A 27,131-nucleotide genomic window follows, 5' to 3' on the forward strand; every position below is an offset into this window, starting at 1 on the left:
ATGCCAGCACCAACGGCAGCGGTGTTTGTTCGTCAAAGGTAAACAAAATCATGTATTTTTTTACATTAGCTACGCAAAAGAAAAAAAAAAAAAAAAAAAAAACATAAGCTACTTGGGTCATCTACCTTCAAGAAAATGAGTACGAAATTGTTCCTATACATGTGGGGAAAACCCATCTAAATATTTGTTTGAGTAAACTATTGTTTCCTGTTGTTCATAGTTATATAGATGGTACTATCACAGCTTTCTTGAAAGAGGCTGAAAGAGGAAACGTTGCAACAAAACACATTGAGCACAATCAAACCAACAATGCTTGGCTTGAATTCTATAAAGAATTAATAGCATTATCCTTAGTTATTAGCCGGGTAACTTGCCATCAACACATTATAGATACTTGGCACTGGGAACTTCATTGATGGTTTATGTTTTCTCAAACTTCAAGAAACGATTGGCACACGAACTGTGCAATAGGCCTACACTCGTAACAAGCTAAACGATATCGCTCAATGAACAGTTTTTCCGAGGACACCAACTATTGTACTCGACATCAAATTGCAACGGGCGTGTGGGTGTTTTTTTTTTCTTCTTCCTTTTGTCCGGCTTCTGTGTTGCCCAATCACCATCGGGTACTCACAGAGGCGGCCTTTATGCATACACAAACTAATTGTGAGGGTGCGCTTGCTTCTATTCAGAATATTGTTGTCTCATTCAAAACAAATGTGTGCAACAAAAATGTTCAATCTGAATGTAATAATGTCACTGTGTATTGTGACTGGGTTAGACGGCAATTATGTGCTGAAATCAGACACCAGCATTTGGATCTGGAACGTTCATGGAATTATTTGAACACTCCTGTACACCGTGGCCGAGCGGTTAAGAGCACCAAATTCTAGCTCTGATGTTTGATCAGCAGAGTGTGGGTTCGAATCCCGTTGTGGCACTTGCTACATAAAATTGGGGAGGTAGAGCTTTCTGCTCTACCGGCCAGGCTTCGGACTGATGATACCCAAGCCTACATCCGTATGGACTGTAAAAGGGGTAACCCTGTTTCAGCCCTAGGAGTAGGTGGCTTTAGGTCTCTGGACAAAATAAAATAATTGTAGCCCACACCTTGAAGTGGCCTTCAGGCCTTGTGTGTATGGCAACTTGAATAAAAAAAAGACTGTGAACTATCGATACACTGTATCGATAGTTCACAGTCCTTTTTTTTTTTTTAGATTGATATTTTCAGTCTGTTTTATGATAAGTCTGGAGGACGAATTTGAACGGATTAAACTGGACTGTTTCTCCTCATTAGCTAAACAGGAAATCAAGATGTCTATCACAAAAAGACGATCAACAAAAAATATTTGGTTTAGAACAGTTCCTCAATTTGTTTCTCTCCTTTGTTATTTTTGTTTTTCTTCATTTTATTGGACTGGTAGGGATTTTGAAGTTACTAAACTAACAATTTTTTCATGTGAACTATTGCCCTCTGAAATTAAAATCTGGGAAGGGGGTAGGGAGGGGCACACAATAGTGTTTTGCGGTGTAACAACCGAATCAAGGGCAGTGGGTGTACGTGCTTCCAAAGCATAACAAAAATACAATGTAATATCTAATAGCAAATAAAGGAAAATTAAAGCACGAATCACCAATGTTAACACAACAGTTTTGTTTTGTTAGTTTGACAAAAATTTACGTGAATTTGAAAAATTTGATCTTCACCTGTACGTTAATAAAAAATGAACATTGATTGCTCCTTGTTGCTGTCTATGAAACGACCGTTGCTGCTGCTGCTGCTGTTGTTGTTGTTGTTGTTGTTTTTTTACGTTGCCCTTGCTTTTCCGGTACTTTTGTTATACATGCCTACAGTGTTGGGAACTACTCATTGGCTTACACAATCTATTTCTCACATGAGCTTAGGGACTTCCACTTGTTTGTCAGGAAAGTGTGTGGAAGGTATGGTTCTTTTTCAATAGTAATTGAGATTTTAGGTCGCTGCTCTGAGCTTTTAGGTTTTCTTTGTGCAATACTGTGCAATGGAAGCCTGACATGGAAAACCTTGTATATCTGGAGTTTTATTAAGGATACAGAAATTAGTTTAATTCATAAACAATTCAATGTCATATGACATTCAAGTGAAACGAATTCAGTTTACGTTTCATAACTTTCCCTTACAGAAAATATAGTAAAATATTTCAAGTTGTGATTATTATACTTGATTAAGTGATTGGGGCAAAATGCCCCACTTTCGTAGTTTGCCAACTTAAATTTGCGTCTCCGAATCAAGGTTATAAACATCAATCTGTTTTAAATCTGAGCAAGACCATTGAAGGAAACACGCAAAATTAACGATTATACAATAATATTGTTTAAACAATATCTCTTGAAAAAGGCCTAAAATACACCAGGATTTCCTTTTCTAGAAGGAACTATTCAAGTTATTTAACGAAGAAAAAGGAAAATTTGGCAGCCAGTCAACTTCTAGTCAATCTTAATTTGAACAAATAGTATTCGCCTTTGGTTCTTTAATGGATTTCGTAAGTTCCTCCTTTTGTTTTGTAAAGATGGTTTTCATTCGTAGAATGGATCATTATTAAGCAAGGGGGAGCAGCCGAAGTCGACACACAGGCAACCATGGCGAGACAGCTTCATGTGAGCTTCAAGGAGCTTTTCATACTGTTTGGAGTTTTTGGAGGTATGTACTTGACAAGTCCTAATAGATATGATGCGATGAAACGAGCCCGCTTTAGGGTCCTGGTATAGGGTATATTATGGGCGAAGCCCTCGGCGGCTGTTATATGGGGTTATATGGGGGTATATCCCCAGAACGTGTTTAGTTTTGGCAATTCTTGAATAACTGAAGGAAAATTCAACTATGTAGAACTATTTGCATAAATTAAACTTGGTAAAAATCTTGGAATTTGTTCTGTTCCCGAAAGCATTTGGATTTCGGCAAACTGTAAATTGTAAGTAAGGGGGGACAAAAAAAGTACTTTGTAAATTTAAGTAAAGGGATGGATTTATATATGTGCCTTGTTCCTCAAACTCAGCCGACAAGAGGAATTGGTATTTTTTAAATTTCTTGTTCTTCAAGCCTAGCCCAAATGCATAGACTTTGCTTATGTGTATATGCGAACGAGCGTTGTGCAAATGCACGATTCACGGTGTTGTTCTGCACCACTAAACTTACTAAACTTAACCGGTTTGATACTTTAAAACGAAATGCTTCAGCTTCCTAACCGTATACCCCCCCCCCCCCTGTTTAGTTGTTTGACGGTTTTCATTTTTGTCCCCCCCCCCCCCCCGCATTGGAACATGTCGCATTTCGCTTTACCGTCTGCAACTGTCTACAAGCATGCATGACATTGATATTGTTGGCCTACATAGTTACTTACGACCTTATTGCGGCATTCACATGTTTATATTTATTCCCACTAACGCATTTTATAAAGCCATTGGAGTCTTTCTGAACAGAACAACAATTAAAAGTTCACATATTTACAAATATCTTACATAGTTTACATAAGGTAACGGTGAAAGACTTCCCGTGAAATATTATTCCATGAAATGCTGTAATTTTCGAGAAAGCATTAAAACAATTATCAATTCTCGATATCGAGAATAACGGATTTATTTTAAACACATGTCATGACACGGCGAAACGTTCGGAAACGAACGTTTTTTTCTCCCGACTCCAATGACCGATTGAGCCTAATTTTTCACAGTTTTTGTTTTGTATATAAGTTGTGATACACGAAGTGTGGGCCTTTGGAAAATACTGTTTACCGATGTTGTGCGATTGCTTTAATAAAGGCTGGCTTCCACAAATAAACATTTTTATTTCATTCATTTTTTATTATACATCAAAAACCTCATTCAGCCTCCTCGAGTGTCAAAAACAAAAATATATAAGTTCGCCTAGAAGCTGGTTAAAAGTGAATTGACAGAGTTAACATTTTTTGATATTATTTTGCACTAAATATCAGAGTATTTTATCGTATTTTAAAATGTTCAGAAAGACACCACATTCGTAAAAATCTAATGAAATAAATTTAGAAAAGTGCAAGCTGTTCAAATTGGAAGGTCACTGGAAAATATAACCATAAAGGTTCATTAAGAAGTTGTCAGTTAAGGTGTGAGCGAGTTTGTACTAATATATCTCACCATTCCTTTGTTTGGTAGGTGAGTCTGTTTTTTCTTCTTCTAATCAAACAAATCGCTTATTAAATTATGTTCCTCAGTCGTGTTATCAGTGGTAGACTTTACCAGCGTGACAGCTACTGGCTCGCTGCAGGGAACTCAATACGTATTCATTGCAAGTTATTTGGTGACTGGTGATGAGCCCACAGCAACCAACAACGAAGAGCTTGGTTTTACACGATTCATACCGCCTGGTAGAGCTACCGACCTCACTGGGTGGACGAATTTTTCTGATTATTTACCATCGACATTGCCAGACAATGTTAAGAGGAAGATATATAAAGTTCTCAATGCCACTACAGAAAGCGTCGGTGCGTTCAAATGGACGTATGGCTCTAACGAAGTGAAAACGATACGGATGAGGTCCACAGGTTAGTGTTTCAAATGTGAATCGAGCATAATAATGACTAAGTTTTGCATTTTACCATAAGGAAGAACGTTGCATGTGATATCGATTTTGGCTTTATTTTGTGGTTTTCTAAAAGATATGTGAACGGATGTGTAACAATTTAATTTGCTTTAAGTAAAACTCATAGAACATTATTTCTATCAAGTAAACCTGTGATCGCTGTCACGCTTTGCAAAAGGCCGAGTTTGAGGTGAAAAAAACTCGGAGCGCCATGCAAATAAAAAAAAAACGGCATTGCCATGAAACAAGCATCAAAGGTAAACAACATTCATCTAGTCCTCGATGTGACTAAGTTTACGTCACAGTAAGGACTATTATATTAACACGGAACACAACTGAGTGTGCTTGTTCGGGTACAAATAATTTTGAGCGCACGACATTTAATTTCTTGCTCTTTAAAATGTATTATGTTGTGTCCTTTAAATAACTTTCTTCGGGTTGAACAAAGAATTGACTAGAGTGGGATTCGAACCAACGTTAATCCGGAGGTCGTTGGTTCGAATCTCACTCTAGTCAATTATTTGTTCAACCCCAAAAATCATTTCAAAATTTACCCAGTCAGTTTCCCTTGTGGTTTATATTGATATATACAATTATTTTGTGTTTCGAGCACACGAACTTAGTTTAAGTGCACGAAATGAATTCCGAGTTTTGTTTAGTGCTAAAATTACTGTGTCAGCACGAAATATTTGTGAGCGCACAAACTGAAAAACTAAAAATATACTTGTGTTATTTTTGGTCTTCATCGTGTCCTGTTTGTAAAGGGGCTCCTTTGAAACAACCATTTCCCTATGAACAACAATTAAATATGAATAAATATGTGCTTGGCCGGTTTTAAACACTGTTTAATACCGGGTGCGGTCTGGATGCGATAACTACCTGAGCCGAAGGCGAGGGTAATTATCAGCATCCAGACTGCAACCGGTTTTAGACAGAGTGTTTAATACTGGCCAAGCACATTTTTATTCCCATTCATAAATACCTTTTGGGTCAAAAAACCTCAAAACTGTTTGGTCTAAAAATAAAACATAAAACGCAAAAATTATAATATTGTTCAATGATTGATTTCAACAAAACACCCCTCCAGCTATGAAATGGTAAGGCCCTCTGGTAAACAACTCCTTATAATGGCGTGCGCGTCGCGCGTATCGCGTGATGTGGCACAGGTGTCCCAGCCGTTTATAAGATGAATAAATAAACTGTCTTATAAGCACAGGTGCAAGCTCACGTGTCACACCCATGTTTAAACACTTTTTACTGGTATTTTATCATATGTTTAAACACCTCCACGTGATGGCCTTTCGACCAATCAGAATGGATAAACTGTCTTAGGTATTTATGAACATACCTTCGCGGTACACGCGACGCCCAGAAACATGCTAAATAAATTGTTTGTGTTTGTTTAACTGGCTTCGTGGATTAAAGGATTCGGGTACTTTTTCAAAAAGTCCACAGACGTTGAACTAATACAGGGTTTGAAGATAATGATAGTGGAAAGCTTCCCTTCAAATATTACTAACTAAGGTTGTGTAGTTTTTGAGAAATGAGTAAAACAAGTCACAAAATAATTTTCGTCTCATGAGACCAAAATTATTTTAGCATGTAAAATCCCCTTAACCAGTTATGATATTTTACCAAAACCATAGCATAACTGGTTAATACATCTTACATGCTAAAACTAAGACGAAAATTATTACTTTTACTCATTTCTCAAAAACTACAGCACCTCAGTAAGTAAAATTTCAAGGGAAGCTTTCTACTATCATCATCTTCAAACTGTGTAAGTTTAATGTAAATCTGTGGACATTGTGTTTTTTGTTAGGAAAAAGTACATATATATACTCTTTAAGTGACACAGCTGTACTAACAAAGCCACAAACATGGATACCTAACTGCCTGTTGTCGCGTTATTTTCATGCAACTGCCAGTATCAAGTCTGTGCCTTTACCCGTTTTTGATTCCGCATATTGTTTGCTACAGCCGGGAAGCGTTCTGCTGAATATTATGACAAAGATTAAATTCAGGAGATGATTTCGCAACTTGTTTAATTTGCACAAGATACGTTCGCTTTAACCCACACCTGTGATGCATGCTATTGTTAAATCGCTCCATTATTTTGCACGAATGGCGCAATGGGTACAACCATAGAGAACTATTCACCTATTGTGCAAACGGGTGAAACTGACCACATTGCGCAAGTCGTGCAAAAATAAAAGAGTTATGGAATAAAGTAAATGACGTAAATGACGTAAATGACGCCATAGACCATAGACCATATTTCGTTTTAAACACTTAAACACACACCCTTTATAATTTCGTTCGCTTCTGAATCGAAACAATCATCATATCGAATTACGGTATTGCAGGCTTTGTACATAATTATTTTCAAAACTTGATGATGTTGGATCCAAAAGTTTTCCAGAGAATTGGAGTGAATGTCGCCAATCATAATATATACGCTTTAATACAATTGTATGTGTCCTTATCAGTTGCACCAACTAAAGGGACTTGTCACTACTGGGTAGAACACCTTCATATTTTAATCCAAATTTCCATTTTCAGCTTTAGTTCAATTTTTTTTGTCAACATAAAGTGTGAACTTTCCACACAAAAAAAAACATTAAAAAAGTACTAAATAAATGCTTGAAACTGATGTGTACTTTTCGCGAAAACGTCTTTAAACTTAAAAGTTTGTGCTAAATTTCTAAGATTGTGTTATTATAAACAAAATAAAAATTGTTTGTTTAGCTTCCAAATTCAACTCCAGTTATGTGTCTTTGATGCCATCCTTTTTTTCTTTGCAAAAGATGTCTCGGCGGCACCCTGTCATCTGTATAATACGTAGCACTCAAGTAAAGTAAACCCTCAAGTAACCCTCAAGTAAAGTAAAACATGTAGCCCTCAAGTACGCAAACTAAACCATCGACCTAAATAAAACCAAACAAAATATGCAATTCTTCGTCTAAAACAAAATGGTTCACTAAAGCAAAAAATAATCATTATACATTAGGTTTAAATTAGTATAAGCCACCAAACAAGTAAGAGTCCAATCAATTATAGACACGATGTTTGTTTCCATTGTAATAACTGGGTATATAGTTATCCTTAAAATGTAATGTTTACTATGCCATTAACAATGTGCCGTTAATGACAATGTGAGCTTAATCATTGCGTCTGTTTTGTTTATTTTTTTGTTTATTTTGTGGTGAATTTGACATCCACAGCATCCCTTGTACCAGCCTTCGTAAGCCGTACTGTAAACATCGGCGATGATGTTGATCTGACCGTTACCAGAAACACAGCGGATGGCGAGATTTCGAACATCAAATGGAGGAAAGACAACGGTGGAGCGATGAACGAGAACGAGAGCGCCAGTCCCAGCGACAGTGGTATTTATGAGTGCCATTATAAACATGAACGTGCCAAAGGAAACCAGGCGCTACTGAGATTGATTGTTAGAGGTAAGCAAAATGATTCATTTATTTATTTACTTATCATGAAAAAGAATATGTGGCTTCACATCTCTCCCATTCTACATAATCCCAACTGGATACCCGTTTATTTCATAATACAATATGAGATCATTCTTCTGACATTCAAGGCTCTCCGTGGACTAGCCCCTATCTACATACAGAGCATGCTTCAGCCCTGTAGTGTCATTGGGTTGGGTCTGAGGTAATCGGGCAGCATGCTTCATGTTCCTCTGACCTGTTTATCCAGCTATGTATGTCCTTTAGTAACATTTCAACCCATCTCTGGAACTCTCTGCCTCAACAAAAGATTACACATGAGGATACACATGACATCTCACGATTCCAATAATCTCTTAAGACCCATGTCTTCAGATTAGCCTATAAACATGAGTGAAATTGTATTCTTGTTCTTGACCAGCGCCGTTGAATGTCATACAGATAAAGTGCGCTTTACAAATTATGTTTTTTTTTCTTCATATTATTATAACTGTCTATCTTGGAATACTTTCACTTAACTCTGCAATACAATACAGCAGACCAAAACACTGCATTAGGCAGTCTATGAAAATAATGGCTAATTAACACATTAATGCTGCATAAAATTGACTCTGTGCACCCCCAACACCTTTGAGATGGTCTAGAGATACTAAAACAATTCCCTCATACCACGCTTGCCTGCATTAGTATCCATAATGTATTCTAAATAGGGCATAGTCCCCACACTAAAGGCAATGGTCAACGCAAGTCAATGGGGGAACTCTCCATAATACTTTGGACCAGTGCCAGGGTAATCCAGATAAGCTTGGTTACTCAAACTCTCCATTATGTTTATCAATCGTATAATGGAGGAAGTCAAGAAAAAAATAGCTTTCTACTTTATTCATAAGAGGAGTAATTAACAAAAACTGTTAATTGTGCCATGGAAACCATGGTTAAACTAGAACCAGACTTCAATGGAAATATGTTAGTAACTACTTATCTCTAAAACATCAGACACAAATAAATAGGCCTAACATCAGAGACACTTCTAACTGCATCCGAAGCCCAATGCGATCACCAGGCCTTGGTCAACATACCTTTAGCTTGAACTGCGACGGACGGAATCTTTCACAAAGTAAATGCGAATGTTTTTATAACTGGTAATTCGAGTGAACATTTAGTCAGCCGTCACCCAAACAAACCAAAGCTCAAAACACCAAAGGACGATCAGGGACGACACACCTGATTTTTAAAGACATGTCGTCTTTTCAACTAAAAGGTTTAAGCCAAACTATTTGTTTTACGTTTCGTTTGTTTTATTAATTTTAATAGATAGTGGCCTTGAACTTGTCGTTTGTGATGTAATTTGCTAGTAAGCCAATCAGTTGCTGCTTACTTTTGTTCGCACTCACTGATTGGTTTACAGACACTTTAGAGGACCAGATTTAGAAGAAAAAAAATCATGTCGAGTTACACAAATTGCAAAAGTTTGTTTTATTGTTGATTCTTGTTTATTGGGTGGTTATTGATGACACATTCAAAATCGGACAAGAGTTTCAAGCCAGAATTGACCTAATTTGCATATTTAAATTAGGTGGTTTTAGCAATCGTTAAGGTCAATTATCTCTAAAACTATTAATTTTATGGACAAGGTTTGTGTTAAAGGTGAATAGAAACCTGACCTTGAGAATCTAAAAAACATATTTGCATACTCGATTGACCCTTTCCAAATAACTACGTCAAAGGTCATGGGGTCAAACATGCGTTTAATTGGTGTTCTCCACCCAAACGCATTTACACGGTACCATGACAGTGTAATCAATAATTAATTAATTCTTTGGGTTGAATGATTCCACCGTGTCTCAAATGACCTATATAGTCATCATCTAGGTCAAAGGTCAACGTGTCAGCAAATGTAAAATTACCACTTATTGCGATGCGCCCTAAACAGCACAGCTTGTTTCAACGCGGTTTAGCATCCGCGTGTGCAGACTGGAGTGTATCAGAAAATTTGCTAAAGTACTTGCGTTTTATGTTTGGTTTGTCATGGAACTCAGCAAGTTGTAAGAGAAAATGCTAATTGTCTATCCTATGATGAAGCTCGGCTACATGAGGATGTCAAGCAAACACCAGGGCGATAGCTTCTCTAATAACCTCCAAGGTAGTTTCTAAGTATAAGCAAAATAACCATTGATGGCAGAGAGGACCTATGCTGGTAAATACGGTCACCTACTATTGCTCAGTGGGAACAATTCTTGTGAAAAAGACCGCACAACAACAGTATAGTTAGCAGTGCTCTAAGGAAGTTAAATGAGGCATCAACGGTAGAGGCATCAACAAGGGAGGCACAAGTTGGGAGGAACCAGCGGGGGGGGGGGGGCAAACCCTGAGAAGGTACCAGCTGGGGATGCAACAACGGGAGGCAACAACAGGGATGCAACAACAGGCGGGCAACAACAGGGGGGCAACAACTAGGGAGGCACAGGTTGGGAGGTAACAACGGGAGGCACCAGAGGAGGAGGAACCAGCGGGGGGGGGGGGGGGGGGGGGCAACACCTGAGGAGGTACCAGCTGGGGAGGCAACATAGGGGAGGACACGCCTGGAGGCCACATCAGGGGAGGCAACAACAAGGGGGCCAAAGCAGGGGAGGCAAAAATAGGGAAGGCAACAACAGGGTAGGCAACGGGAGCCAACAACAGGGGAGACAATCATAAGTGGCAAAAATAGGGGAGGCAACAACAGGGTAGGCAACAATGGTTCAGGCAACCGGGGAGGCAACAACCGGGGAGGCAACTAATTGCCTGGACAGCGGGATGGGTGAGGCACACACAACGGACAAAGTTGCTGCTGACGATGCCTGACTCGGATAGAAACAGAGATGGAAAAGCTGAGTAGCTACAACAAAGCAACAAGCCAAATCAGTGCCAGAACAATGAAGTGAGATATGGCAGAGACGGCAATCACTTTTGAGTACCTAGATAGGGATTTCAAATAAATCACTATATCTATGACATATCATCAGGCATCGCATCAAGTGTGTCTATCGTCTAGGTGGCTGCTTTCTTCAACGTTTGACATGGACACAGGAACAAACGTACAGACGGAGAACTATAACACCAGCATAGTGAAACTATATCAGGCCACCCCTATTGCAGTTTTTACTAACACCTAAAAGAAACCACAATGACGTAGCCAATCTTCAGCCAAAGTCAGAGCAAACTTTGATTTGCGGCCACTCAACATGGTTGCAAAGAGTCTCATAATTGTCACAACCAAATAACTACACCCAACATTTGATGGTTCAAGGAACCACTCATACAGGGTTTACTTGCAGACCAAAGTTTGCAACGACAATGTACAAAGAAACCTGGGGTCGATTTCACAAAGAGTTAGGACTCGTCTTATCTCGAGTTAGGACGAGTAACAATTTTAACTGCTACACAATTTCTGTCAATACTTTTCAGATTGACTAATGCCGATCGTCTTAACTTCACCGCTGCAGTTATTATACTCAGGCCGGTAACAAACAGTAGCGGATTATTTCCCGACTGTCTAAGAAAGAAGCTCAGGCCAAGTTAAATCCGTTGCTGACTATTTTGTGTCATCGTAAAGTTGACCCGAGGGCGGCCTTGATAAATGCGTAAGGGAGGGTTACATTATAACTACAAAAAAGAACAACTACGTGTATGCTAGTATGTATGATTTTTGAGAAAACTCTTTTGTAAAAGCTTTTGACAATGTTTTTCTTTGCTGAAACAGGATGTCAAGAAAATAGATATGGCTCACCGTATTGTAGCAGCGAGTGTCCGAATTGTCTTAATGGTGGCGTTTGCGATGACGTTGATGGTGACTGCATTTGTCCACCTGGGTTTAGTGGTGAACTCTGCGAAAACAGTGAGTACACAAATGACGAATCTCGTTTTGAAGCTGACTTGTAAAAACAATTGGTTCTGGGCTTTGGATTCCGTTTTTTTAAGTTTGTTTTATGTGAGTTATTAAAAAAAAAAAAACTTCCTAAGTTTCGTTTTACAACAATATTAATAATAATGACCATTAATCTAGCAGAGTAGTGTGAGCAAGTTCTACACCAATGGGCGGGATACTATTAAATCAATTATCTTTCAGAATGTTCTTGGAGAGTTGTTCGTGCTTAGTGCAACCAACATACTTGTTTACAACGCCAAACAGACCGATTGATTACAGTTTTTGTTAAAGTAGTATCACCCGAATGTATTGATGTGTTTAATTGTTGTTGATGTCATGTGAATTGTACTTAGTAAAAGGACCGAACCGCTTTGGCCAAGAAGGAAGCCTTCACTGTGATTCTGTGGGACTGCCTTCACGAGGTTCTACATGTAAAGGAATGCTGTTCTGTTTACCAGATCCATACGGATGCAGCTGTGCCGCTGGGTACCAGGGACTTGGGTGCAAGAAAAGTACACTTCTAAATCAAGCAATCAGAAAACATCATCCAAAAAATGTGCCGTAGATAAAATAACCTATTCATAGGCTAAACGCAAACAATATTTCAAAAAGCTAAGAACAAAATACAGCTTCCAAAGAAAACAGAAATGCACAATGAGTACACCTATCCCTTCCCCCACTGTATAGAACGACTATGTTCAGATCAAGATAGTTGCGTGTATAGGACTTTCAAGGCGGCCTTAGGAGGATATCACTAAACTGAGGTGGCACTGAATAAAAACATTGAGTAGACAATCGCTAGATCCAACCACGCGAACTTTATTACCATGGGTAAAGAATCCCTCTAGAAATGTTGTTTTTTTCTTTTTTCATTCGGTGTACATTTTCTGGACAAAAAACTTCAATGTACCAGGCGTCGATAAACAGACAGCCAGCATTCGGTTTGTTTTTAGCACTTTTCTTTGGTTCTTTCATAACTGGTTCAGATTGTGATGATGGAAAGTACGGTGCCAACTGTGCCCAGATATGTCACTGTGCCGAAGGGGTGTCATGTAATGGAACAACGGGTGAATGTGATGGAGACTGTGCAGCGGGATACAAAGGAGATAACTGTCAAGGTACGGATTGCAGCTGGAAAATTGTAATTTTAAGAAACAACCAATTTGATATTCAATGTCTACATTAATAATCATCATGTCTCTCTACCTTTTGTTTTCAGTACAATGTACCTCAGGCGAATTCGGTGAGAACTGTGCTCACACTTGTCACTGCGCGGACGGGGTGTCATGTGATGGAACAACGGGTCAATGTGATGGAGACTGTGTAGAGGGATACACAGGAGATAACTGTCAAGGTACGGAATAATGCCTTCAACTGAATCTTGAAATGTTAGGGAATTCAAATTTACAATGTTCTCTTTTCTGCTTTTCAGTGTGTATTGACGGCAAATTCGGTGCCAACTGTGACCAGACTTGTCACTGTGCGGACGGGGTGTCATGTGATGGAACAACAGGACAATGTGATGGAGACTGTGCAGAGGGATACAACGGAGACAACTGTCAAGGTACGGATAACAGCTGGAAACTTGTATTTTGGAATTTTGTTTTAACGTCCGTCGTGTCTCTCTTCCTAATTTTCAGTAGGGCCTAAATATTTTCATTTTGAGGTTGAACGTTAAGATTTTTAGTCAATGATTTTTATTAATGTACATATATAGGTTATGTGTATAATGACACTCACATATGAAGATTTCGATTGAAAAAGTGGTGCCATTCTTTAGATAATGCCGATATTATGAAGCAAGTGTAAATGAGAAAACACAATCACAGAAGTTACGCATAAACGCTTCCCAGATTCAAATTGCAGGTCAGAGCAACCGAGTTATGCTATCCAACGCTGATGTTAAGCTTTTACTGAAAGTTATGTATTGCCAGAATGATTACCAATCGTATGCATTCCTTTATAAGTTGTTATAATGGTGTTTTTATTCAACAGAGCAATGTCTTCCCTATGGAGATAATAAGCTATCGTGTAGTACGACTTGTACAATATTAGGTAAGTTGCATTCATCTGCTGAACCAGATATGTAGACTTCTTCCCAACTCGATCTTGTCTATCTGCGATTATTTTAAGACAATCGTCTTTTGCTGGAAACTATCTCAGAAATTTAGGTATTCAGTTGTAATCTTTCAACCAAAAAATTGTCTGATATTGTTTTTCTTCCCAATGTGTCTTCCAAATTTTAAACATTTTTTGTTTACATATTTTGCTCATGATGTTTTTGTTTGAGCGAATTATTATGACCCTCCCTTTACTGTATTGACTTTTGCATATCTTCTTATCTGCTCAGTCGTATCTCTCTGCATGGATGTATTAAGTGAGGCGTGGTCTCACAGGCTCATGGATTAGTTCATACTGGCTCATTTTCACTTCTTGAGCAGTGACTGTGTGTGAAGTGAATTGTATACGCTCTTTACGATCTTTTACACTCGGAATGTTCCAATTGATTTCAGATCCCAACATGATACCCCAACGTCTCAATGTGTCTTCTTATTCTGCTGATGATTCATTCACTCACACATTATCATGGGAACCGGTAATGTGCCCAGCAGAAGGCTTCAGTATAGTGAACTACGTGTACATGTATGAGGTACTTGGTGGTCATGACAGCGACGTTGAACCAGTTGCAGTGGAGGGTACATCGGTCAACCTTAACTTGGCTCATTGCACAATATATCAAATCAAAGTTGCTGCACGAACGAGTAAAGGCATCGGGAATTACAGTGAAGAATCCTACACGACTAAATCAACGGGTAAATAGTCTTTTAAATAAGTCAGCTCGGTATAATGTTATAATTATTGTGTTTTTAGTTGTGAGTTTAAGTTTGCATTTAACCATAGTTTCATATTAATCATTGCTGACACAATGGCGTGCAATTAGCCCTCAAGGCTCTGAAAGTTGTTAATGAAAAAGTACGTAGTACTACCGTAGGCATACTGAGCTACCTTGTGATCTACAAGCCTGATTATGATACGGTACACGGCAAAACACGAGACAAGACGCTTAATGTGCAAATAATTATTGTTTGTGTAAGTTTCGGCATAATTTTCAAAAAAATTCAAAGTGAAATATAAGTGAGCTGCAGTAAACTTAATACTACTACAATTTGCAAATTCCAATTAAGCGCAAAATGTGGCTATAGTTTCATACATCTTCTACTCAGGTCGGTAATAATGTTTCAAAAACAAAGAAGATTAACGTCGTAGCATATAATTGTCATGTGTGTTATTATAGCCTTCTTTTCTTGTATTTGTTTGTTCTTGAAGTTCCCAATCCTGTAGCAAGCGTAACCGTGTCTCCAACAAGCCATAATCAAAGCCTTTTCTTATGATATTTTAGTTAAAATTGTTTACTGTGGTTTTCATAACAGCACCAGGAGCACCAACTGTAACTGTCGTCTCAGCATCTACAGATCATATCGAGTTCGCCTGGGAGCTTCCCTGTGGAAGAACAGGTGGCAACATAACGGAGTACGAGTACAAGTACAAAAATGGACCACAAGAAAAGTTCATCAATCCAACAAAAAAAACTACGGATAAAAGCATAAGATTAACTTCCCTGACACCATGCTCTTTATATATATTTCAAGTGAGAGCTGTTAACGGAATTGGAGAAGGGCAGTGGTCAAAAAAGAATAAGCGACGAACAACTAAACAAGGTAATATAAAAAAGAAAGGGTCATGGTGATACTTTGTAAGCATTCACCCAGTGGAATTGATCGATTTTGTTGAAACTACTATTATAAAATTATATTGCGAGGGTACTTATTTGCAAGGTTTTTTTTTGCAAAATTCGAGTAAACCTACACAACTTTCTCCACGACAAGTGTAGGCAACGTCATTATTATTATCTGGTTTGCGGTAACACCATGTATGTGTCTATATACTTGGCAGGTGGAGTTCTTTAGAGAACTGTCTTACATACTATTTATATGATACCTCACCGTGCAATGCATCAAATCTCATACAACGTCATTTTATTTTTTTATTTACTTGGCAACCTTTTTTTTTTAGCCCCTTGGCGTGTTAAGCAATTATATGTCCAACCAGACGGCCATAATAAACTGATTGTGTCTTGGAAAACCAACACCAAAAGTTATTGCCCTGCCACTGACTATCTGGTGACGTATGAACTCATGAATGTTGACCAATGTCGAGAAGGTGACCGTTCGGGTGGTTCACTGAATGTTACTGGTACATCTACAACGATAGAAGGATTGCAAGCATACTCTGAGTATCGGATCAATGTTACCTCGAGAAATGAAGCTGGAAATGGAACCACTCGGACCAGTTCAGTGGTTACAGGGGAAAGAAGTAAGTACAATTTGTGACGCTTTGGTATTGTTATTGTTAGCTTGCGTTTGTCTATACCACATCAGTTACTATAAAAAGGGAGAAACGTTGCTGTTTGTCGCGTTACTTTTTCGACGGCATCATTTTGTTGAGACGAAAACCCAAACAGATCCTCGCTTTTCTACAGTTTAATGTAAGCCTTTGCCTAATTCCGAATAGGTCTGGGGATTGCGCCGTCATTCAATAGCAGTAGAGTGAAAGCCAGTAGCATCAACATCACCTGGAACCCCATCCCATGTGGCAGTAGAGGAGTTCGTATCACTGGCTACAGAGCGGAATTGTCTCAACTAGGACAGAGCCAAGCCAGTCAGTCTCTGGATGTACTCACCACGTCTGTACAGTTTGACCGTTTATCGCCCTGTACATCTTACACCATCACTGTCACTACTCTAAGTACAGTAGGAAGGACATCATTTGACCATGCGGAAATAACAAAGACAATCGGTATATGTAAACAACGAATTTATTATGAAATTTCTCTTTTGGAAGTTGTTGTTATTCTTTGAAAGGTATTTATTTAATGAAAATGCAGTCGTGTTTCGAGGGAAGATATGTGGTCCTGTGGATTTTTTTTTTTGTTGCCTTAAAGAAGCATTATGCTTGCTAAAGGTGGGGTTCCTGATTATGCATACGGAACCTAGTTTTTATCTATTTGACAAAAATTAATAATATTTTGAAAATATCTTTCAGATTATTAAGTAAACAAAAATTTTCCTAAACCGAAAACAAACATGTGTTTTGTTTACATGGCTATTTAAAGTTCCAGGTGCTGTTACCGGCTTGACTATCAAAAGCAAACAAAATGGTCAATTGAGAGTAACTTGGACAGCTCCTTCCAAACGTGACAATCATTGTCCTGCTACTGCTTATGAGTTGACCTATGAACTCATCAATCTGGAGCAATGTCAGGAGGGTAACCATTCCGGTGGTTTACTGAACTCTACAGATACAACCCTCCTTGTCGATGGTCTTCATCCATACTCTACATACAGGATAAATGTAACATCGAGAAATGAAGCTGGTGATGGACCCACGAATTCCAAATCAGCGATTACAACAGAAAGAAGTAAGTAAACTACCTGCTTGTTGTTGGCCATGTTTAGTGTATCTATTCCGTCAGCTCGTCGTAAGAGAGACGCAATGACACCATTGTTGTTGAAAGATCTGCACATTTTCCGACTCCTCCTTATTATAAATGTGTTAATGGTCTCTTCCGACCAGGTCTCGGGATTGCGCCTACATTCAATAGCAGTAGAGTGACATCTAATACCATCAGCATCACCTGGAACCCCATCCCATGTGGTAGTAGAGGAGTCAACATCACTGGTTACGGCGTGAGTTTGTCTCGACAAGACGGGCAGAGCAACCTAAAGCAAGTGCCAAACACCTCCGTATCTGCACAGTTTGACCAGTTATCCCCCTGTACAGCATACATTATCACCGTAACTACTATACAACTTAGGGGTGAAGGGACATCGTTTAGCCGTGAAATAGAAACTAACACAACCGGTATGTATGAAACGGACAGTTCATCGAAACTGATGATTCATACACACAAAAATGAAAAATGCGCAAGCGACTTATGAATGTATTAATAATGAATAACTTAATTATTCAATCATATATATATTTTTGTTTGTTTTTTGGTTGTTTTCATTTTTGTGTTCGATCCAACCTGGTCATATAGAGTTTATTTTGATGTATTGATATTAGTCTCTCGCGTGCATTGACTGTTAATATTTCTTATGTTCAATAACCATGTTCCACGCTTTTGTGCATGATCATTCCAAAGTTCCAGGTGTTGTTACTGGCTTAACCATCAGTCGCATACAACATGACAGACTGAGAGTATCTTGGACAGCCCCACCTGGTACCAACCCAGACACTCCATGCCTCGCCACCGACTACCTGGTGACCTATGAACTCACCAATCTGGAGCAATGTGAGACCCGTTCCGGTGGTTCATCGTCATCGACCACTTCGGATACTACCATTACTCTCGGTGGGCTTCATCCTTACTCTACATACATGATACATGTTACATCGATAAATGAAGCTGGTAATGGTGCCATGGAATTCAAATCAGCGGTTACAGGAGAAAGTAGTGAGTGAAATTCCGTATGCATTTGTAAATGTACCTTTTAGTGTATCTATTTCGTCAGTCTGGAAGTGAGAAAGATGTCATGCCAAAATATTTGTTGTTGAAAGCGCAATGTTTCACTCCTTCTTAATGGTGCCTTCTGATTAGGTCTGGGGATTGCGCCTACATTCATTAGGAGTAGAGTGACATCAACTAGCATCAACATCACCTGGAACCCCATCCCATGTGGTAGTAGAGGAGTTCGTATCACTGGTTATAGAGCGTATTTGTCTCATCTAGGACGGAGCCGAACCAGTCAGTCTCTGGGTGTACTCACCACGTCTGTACAGTTTGACCGCTTATCGCCCTGTACATCTTACACCATCACTGTCACTACTCTAAGTACAGTAGGAAGGACATCATTTGACCATGCGGAAATAACAAAGACAATCGGTATATGTAAACAACGAATTTATTATGAAATTTCTCTTTTGGAAGTTGTTGTTATTCTTTGAAAGGTATTTATTTAATGAAAATGCAGTCGTGTTTCGAGGGAAGATATGTGGTCCTGTGGATTTTTTTTTTTTGTTGCCTTAAAGAAGCATTATGCTTGCTAAAGGTGGGGTTCCTGATTTTGCATACGGAACCTAGTTTTTATCTATTTGACAAAAATTAATAATATTTTGAAAATATCTTTCAGATTATTAAGTAAACAAAAATTTTCCTAAACCGAAAACAAACATGTGTTTTGTTTACATGGCTATTTAAAGTTCCAGGTGCTGTTACCGGCTTGACTATCAAAAGCAAACAAAATGGTCAATTGAGAGTAACTTGGACAGCTCCTTCCAAACGTGACAATCATTGTCCTGCTACTGCTTATGAGTTGACCTATGAACTCATCAATCTGGAGCAATGTCAGGAGGGTAACCATTCCGGTGGTTTACTGAACTCTACAGATACAACCCTCCTTGTCGATGGTCTTCATCCATACTCTACATACAGGATAAATGTAACATCGAGAAATGAAGCTGGTGATGGACCCACGAATTCCAAATCAGCGATTACAACAGAAAGAAGTAAGTAAACTACCTGCTTGTTGTTGGCCATGTTTAGTGTATCTATTCCGTCAGCTCGTCGTAAGAGAGACGCAATGACACCATTGTTGTTGAAAGATCTGCACATTTTCCGACTCCTCCTTATTATAAATGTGTTAATGGTCTCTTCCGACCAGGTCTCGGGATTGCGCCTACATTCAATAGCAGTAGAGTGACATCTAATACCATCAGCATCACCTGGAACCCCATCCCATGTGGTAGTAGAGGAGTCAACATCACTGGTTACGGCGTGAGTTTGTCTCGACAAGACGGGCAGAGCAACCTAAAGCAAGTGCCAAACACCTCCGTATCTGCACAGTTTGACCAGTTATCCCCCTGTACAGCATACATTATCACCGTAACTACTATACAACTTAGGGGTGAAGGGACATCGTTTAGCCGTGAAATAGAAACTAACACAACCGGTACGTATGAAACGGACAGTTCATCGAAACTGATGATTCATACACACAAAAATGAAAAATGCGCAAGCGACTTATGAATGTATTAATAATGAATAACTTAATTATTCAATCATATATATATTTTTGTTTGTTTTTTGGTTGTTTTCATTTTTGTGTTCGATCCAACCAGTCATATAGAGTTTATTTTGATGTATTGATATTAGTCTCTCGCGTGCATTGACTGTTAATATTTCTTATGTTCAATAACCATGTTCCACGCTTTTGTGCATGATCATTCCAAAGTTCCAGGTGTTGTTACTGGCTTAACCATCAGTCGCATACAACATGACAGACTGAGAGTATCTTGGACAGCCCCACCTGGTACCAACCCAGACACTCCATGCCTCGCCACCGACTACCTGGTGACCTATGAACTCACCAATCTGGAGCAATGTGAGACCCGTTCCGGTGGTTCATCGTCATCGACCACTTCGGATACTACCATTACTCTCGGTGGGCTTCATCCTTACTCTACATACATGATACATGTTACATCGATAAATGAAGCTGGTAATGGTGCCATGGAATTCAAATCAGCGGTTACAGGAGAAAGTAGTGAGTGAAATTCCGTATGCATTTGTAAATGTACCTTTTAGTGTATCTATTTCGTCAGTCTCGAAGTGAGAAAGATGTCATGCCAAAATATTTGTTGTTGAAAGCGCAATGTTTCACTCCTTCTTAATGGTGCCTTCTGATTAGGTCTGGGGATTGCGCCTACATTCATTAGGAGTAGAGTGACATCAACTAGCATCAACATCACCTGGAACCCCATCCCATGTGGTAGTAGAGGAGTTCGTATCACTGGTTATAGAGCGTATTTGTCTCATCTAGGACGGAGCCGAACCAGTCAGTCTCTGGGTGTATTCACCACGTCTGTACAGTTTGACCGCTTATCGCCCTGTACATATTACACCATCACTGTCACTACTTTCAGTGGAGGCGGAACTACATCGTTTAGCCATCATGAAAGAACAGAGACATCTGGTACGTACGCATGGGGCGAAAATTTAAAACAGTTTTAACATCCTTTTCAATATTGTGTTGAAACCCGTTTGATTGCTCATAATCTCTTATCCAATAATAACAGTCCAACTTTGTGTGCATAACCTGTCCAAAGTACCAGAAGCTGTTTCTCGCTTGACCGCCAGACGCATTCAACATGATCAACTGAGAGTGGCATGGAGAGCCCCTGGTACCAACCCAAACAATCCGTGCCTCGCTACTGACTACCTGGTGACCTATGAACTCATCAATCTGGAGCAATGTCGGCAGGTTGACCATGCCGGTGTTTCATCACTGAACACCACCGATACATCAGTCATTATAGAAGGATTGAAAGCATACTCTAAATATAGGGTCAATGTTACATCGAGAAATGAAGCTGGATTTGGATTATCGAAAGCTATATCAAATATTACCGGTGAAAGAGGTAAGTGCTGTAAAAGTGGGCGCATTTTGTAATAAGTGTGTCATTACTGTTTGATTTACGTACAGCATAAACGCGAAAAATCATTACTGTTTGATTTACGTACAACATAAACGCGAAACCAAAATGTAATTATTGTTTTTCTTTTACAGACAGTGGAACAAATTCACTGCATACTCTTTAGTTATTTTAGAGCATTGCAACTTACATTAAATGTTGGTGCTTTCAGCCACACCATCTAGACCATGCAGATTATAGTGTATCATCGTCATAATGTGACAGGCGCTTGATTTCAATGCAATTCTTGTGAGTTGGTTGAGCCTCACGACCCTTGTGAATTGATAACAACAACGCGGCGTTTACATCCCAAAGGTCATTTTGAACATTTCAATTATTTGAGCTCACTCATTATTTAAGATCGGTATGTTTATATGTACAACCACATAAAAAAAAAATGAGTGGTATGAACCATAAACGACTGTATTATTTGATGATTTACATTAGACCCTCAAGCTGCGCCTACGTTTAATGAAAGTGAAGTGACTGCCAGTAGCATCAGCATCACCTGGAACCCCATCCCATGTGGTAGCAGAGGAGGCAACATCACAGGCTACAGAGCTGAGTTGTATCTAACTGGATACGTAACTGGACATGCCCAACGTCAACAGGGGGTGGATGTAAAAGGTACCTCTGTACGGTTTGTCAACTTGTCTCCATGTATATCCTACACCATTGTAGTAACTACACTCGGAACAAGCAAAGACACATCATTTGAGCGGGAAGAGACCACAGATATTGTCGGTATGTACACATAAACATAGAATTGTTTACCGAAATGAGTCTGAAACAAAAGGGAGTAGGAACATGTGAGAAAAGTATTTAAAAATGCATTCCAAACACAGCTTCACAAAAAGGCACTTTGGGAGAATGCCCGAGAATTGTGCTTACAAAGAAAGATACCCTTTGTTGGCTGCATTCGAGACAGAGTCAAACAAATATTCACCACCTACAAATTAGGTTGCATGTTATTGTTCTTATAAAAGCACCAGAAAGACGGACTACAAGTTGGCCTAGAGCTGCTTGATTTCAATAATATTGGAAATGGATTTAAATGGCTGTGTTAATTCGCTGCTTAATTTTGCTCTCAGGGATGCAATAGTGTACAAACAAACTTAAAGAAACGAATAACAACATCATATCTGTCTTTATAAATTAGCTCCAGGACGAGTGATCATGCTACGGGCAAACCCAACCTCAGACGCAACCCAGATCCATGTTACTTGGCAGATCCAAACTGCCAACGACTGTCCAGTCTCTTATTACACAGTAGAATATCAACTCACGATTAGGTATGTATTTTATTATCTCTAAAGACAAGCCAAATTCAATGCTAAAGTATTTCGTAAGTATAACTATGCAGTTGTTTGTTTCATCTCAGATCTTGATCTTACCCACCGATAAAGTAATACATTAGAAAACAACTTCTACATAAATATAAAACCTTCCAAAAATACTATAACTTGAATGAAAGTACATTTTTTTAAATGTCACGTGATATCGGTTTTTCACTTTAAAAAAATGCAATGCTGTATCATATTGAAGCGATGGTCAGCCGACCATTGTTTGAATGTGTTATAAGTTAGTATAATAATAGTAATATCCGTCCAATAGCTTAAACTCGTCACTGTTCTTTTCTCTTGGTAATCGCATACGCAAGAACTATAAAACAGGTGGAACGATATTTCGAAGTATAATGCCAGCCACTCAGATTAATGTTTTTTCGCACAAAATAACCAATGGTGTGATATCCTTTAAAACAATTTACCTTTAGTTGTTGTACGAGGAACAAATCCTTTAAAATAATTGTCTTCTTTAAAGGGACCAGTGTGACAGTGAAGTTTCCCAGAATCGTGAGCAGTGGCTTGATGGCTCCCAGTCACCAACAACCATAACTGGATTATACCCTCACTCTACGTATCGTGTATACGTCACGCCTTCTAACAGTGCTGGAGCGGGGGAAGAGGCATCATTGACAGTCAATACCACCAATACTGGTAGGTGTATTAAAACTAGTTTGTACGCCTTGATTAAAGTCAATGGAGCCGTAACCAAGAAAAAACCCGCTTTCCTTTTATTGAAGAATTGCAATTGTTATTAAAAACAAAATAGCAAAAGGGATGCAAATTTATGCATAGGGCACCTGACCCTGGAGTTGGCGCATTATAAATATTTTGTTGTTGTTATTATTATCTTCATTGATCAAGGGAGGAAATTGGTAACGGTACAGTGTGTAAATAAATTAATAAATACGGTTAAGAAAGAATGTTTCACGGGATAACAAATGAATTGAACATTTTAAATTCTACTTGAATGTAAGGTTGGTAAACTGGAATGTCGTTCTGACTGAAGCACAAAAACATTGATGCACTGCTGTATGTAAACAATCACGACACTTAGTAATCAGACCACCGTTTGTTTATTTGTGTAAAAATTTGTTCCCAATTTTAGCACCTTCCGGTCCTCCAAGAGATGTGGAGTCTATTGATGTTACCAACCAGACCATGGCTTTCTCATGGAAACAACCAGCGTGTGGTCAGCGTAATGACATCATAACCAAGTATCATTACAGACTCATTGACAGTGAAGAGGAAGTACTCGAGGAAGATACAACCTCTAGTACGGGGGTAGAGTTCACTGGTCTAGTTCCCTTCACGTCATACACACTGTCAGTATCTGCCAAGAATCAATTCGCTTCAGGACCCGTTGCTTTTAATACGACTCGAACAAAAGAAGGAAGTAAGTAGTAGGCCTACACAGTCAAATCAATTAAATTCAAGCACACATTTATTTACATGCTTTACATTATTTACATAACAAATATCGATAATAACAGAATAAAGTAAACTAATATGAAGTAGGCCTAACAGGAGACAGGATAAATGTCAGAACTAGAGTATGGGGATGTTTTGATAAACAAAAGCTTGTAAAAAAAAACGAACAAAGAAAAAACAAACATACATACATGCACACAGAAGGACATACGCCGACGAACGTAAGACATGACAACTATACTCTGACACAAGATAGTCATAGGAATTACAACACATGTGCATATTAAATCAATTTGTTCTAAGAAGCCTGTTTGCAACAAAACTACCATTATTGATAATGAGATTATTTGGAGTGACCAACATTTTGAATTTTGTCAAGCAAAAGTGCACACAGCAACACAAATCACTCGATGTGTCTATCATAGCTCATGTATGAAGACACAGAAAGCGACCATAGTATTAAACTAAATCACTGAACAATTCAGCCAATTCGTTGAACTCGCTGCCCTTCCAAAAGGTACAAATGTTTCTCAAAACATTCCCAAATAAAAATAAATATAACCCCCTCCCCCCAAAAAAAAAACAAAAAACACACACACACAAACATCACCACAAATAAACAGTGGTTTGCAAACACATGGTTAGAACCCAATAGTTAATGTTGTATAAAACTGCCTCCAAACAAATAAAGATTATAGCAGGCTACGCAATTAAACGTTTTTAAACTGATATTAATGGTACTTTTATTCACATCTTACAGTTCCTCCGCCCCCAAGCAAAGTCACTTTTCCAGTTACGAGGAGCGACATGATCACCGTAGCGTGGAATGCTCCTAGTCCTCCTTATGGCATCATCATCAGCTACGATATCCGCTATTGGAAGACAGGGTCAGGGAACCAGACATTGGGAGAAACAATAACAATCACAAAGCAGCTTGCTAGTCAGTACCAGACGAAAACGATTATGGCCCTGGACAAGAGTATTAGTTACTCAATACAGGTATTTACATTACATCCAACGGTGTCATCGTAATCATTACCGAAGCTTTCCTTTCATGATTCTATGTCTTGCACTTAAGTTGCAAGTATTTTTGTTCTTTTTTTTCCTTTTCCATCCCCGTTTTCAGAATGAAAGGGTTGGTTCTTCAGGTCTTCGTAATAACTTCAAACCATTTATTGAGAGGGGCTCTCGCAAAGCTGATTTTTTTTTTTGCATGATTTAAGTTGTCTCGATAAAGTTTCTCGCCGTGACATATTGAACACTGAGTGAATAATTTACCTCAAAAGATGAAATTTTAAACCAAAAATGTTGACATACCGCCCGATGCCAGTAGGCCTACATCTTCTTGATGCGACCTGGGTTGTTATTATCATGAGGGACAGATAATTAGTGTAATTTAGTCCACAAATAAATGCATATCCCCCCAAAAAAGGATTATAAATAAACGTGAAACAATTAAAGGCGCTGGACAATATTGGTAATTACTCAAAATAATTGTTAGCATAGAAACGTACTTGGTAACGAGCAATGGAGAGCTGTTGATAGTAGCAAAATTATTGTGCGACTAGGGTGGTGTTTTTTCTGGAATTATTCTCTCGCAACTTCGACGACCAATTGGTTTAAATTTTGGCAGTTTTGTTATTGTATGCATTTATTGAGATACACCAAGTGATAATACAATTACCAAGCGTAAACAATAATGTTTTGACTCTACACAACAACAGTCATTTAATGACCACAATTAGGCTAGGTCTGGAAGGGCTGTAACGATAGCGGTATTACCGGGGAGAAAGGGGAGAGGAAAATGTATCGATATTTTAATACACAAAATACAAGTAGTATTATCCTTCTTTGACATTTAAATATACATTTTAATTCTCTTTCAGATCCGAGCTGAGACAAGTGATGGACACGGTCCATGGAGTGACATCTCAACAGTCACTACTGTGCCCAAAGGTTACACGCTAGTGCCGTTTGTTTTGAATAAAGATCTATAAAAACTCTTCAAGACTAAATCAGTTCGTTATGTATACATACAAGGCGTTACTGATGAAGTAAAACAATTTAATAAATACATCAACAATAAAAACAATAAATTTGAAAAAACGTTCACCAATTAAAATAGAAATGCTAGCGGAAACTTTCCTCACTGTATATTTTCGTATAATATGCCCAACACTAATTCAAACCTGACACTAGTAGGCTGGCGTACGAAGCATGCATGTGTATTTTTTAATCATTGTATTTTTTTTATTTTTTTATTTTTATTATTTATCCCATTTCTCCTCTTCAAAGTTCCAGCACCTCCAAGCAACGTGACTTTCCCAGTAATCAGAAGCGACCGCATCACCGTGTCGTGGCTTCGTCCATCTCAAGGCGATAGCATCAATTATGAGATCCGCTACTGGAGAACAGGATCTAGAAACTCATCATCGGCTGAGATAGTTAGAGTCAAAGATAATCAACAGACTGACCTTCAAACAATAGAGATCACAAACCTGGAAGGAAATGTCAGTTATTCATTCCAGGTATGGTGCCAAGTAAACCACAGGCAATGCTGCATCAGAGAAAGAATACAAAAAAATGCTCCCAAAAGGGTGTTCAAACTGCTATGGTTAATAAACAGTCAATGTCATCAGCAGACTGACCTTCAAACGAGAGAGATAACCAACCTGTGAAAATGGTTTAACCTATTCATTCCAGGTATGGTGCCAAGTTAACCAAAGGCATTGTTTAACAATACTTTTGAAATGTCAATGTCATTGAATTGTTTATGGTTTGGTCCTTTTTAGATACGTGCTGAAACACATTTTGGACTTGGAGGATGGAGCAACGTCTCATTATCTGTAACA

The 27,131-nt window shown here is 38.7% G+C and overlaps 1 protein-coding gene across 1 annotated transcript; it reads left to right on the forward strand.

Annotated features, from left to right (window-relative positions):
* On the forward strand, positions 1–27,129 carry LOC139946290 (protein sidekick-2-like). Its single transcript, XM_071943912.1, has 25 exons — positions 1–38; positions 2,550–2,680; positions 4,227–4,556; positions 7,819–8,055; positions 11,807–11,941; positions 12,325–12,483; positions 12,958–13,089; positions 13,191–13,325; positions 13,404–13,535; positions 13,967–14,026; positions 14,485–14,784; positions 15,299–15,349; positions 15,403–15,690; positions 16,046–16,225; positions 17,331–17,450; positions 17,606–17,893; positions 21,140–21,451; positions 21,953–22,249; positions 22,665–22,797; positions 23,327–23,502; positions 23,957–24,244; positions 25,040–25,278; positions 26,166–26,235; positions 26,575–26,830; positions 27,072–27,129. Exons 1-25 carry the CDS (start codon positions 1–3, stop codon positions 27,127–27,129), a joined length of 4,545 nt encoding a protein of 1,514 aa, XP_071800013.1.
* The last annotated feature ends 2 nt before the right edge of the window (positions 27,130–27,131 follow it).

This window comes from Asterias amurensis, chromosome 13 (genome assembly GCF_032118995.1).
Source record: "Asterias amurensis chromosome 13, ASM3211899v1".
NCBI lineage: Eukaryota > Metazoa > Echinodermata > Asteroidea > Forcipulatida > Asteriidae > Asterias > Asterias amurensis.

Coding starts and splice junctions, on each gene's coding strand:
- LOC139946290 (XM_071943912.1), top strand. CDS start 1: ATGCCAGCACCAACGGCAGCGGTGTTTGTTCGTCAAAG. Junction 13,326..13,403: donor CACAGGAGATAACTGTCAAG/GTACGGAATAAT, acceptor TCTGCTTTTCAG/TGTGTATTGACGGCAAATTC. Junction 14,027..14,484: donor TACGACTTGTACAATATTAG/GTAAGTTGCATT, acceptor AATTGATTTCAG/ATCCCAACATGATACCCCAA.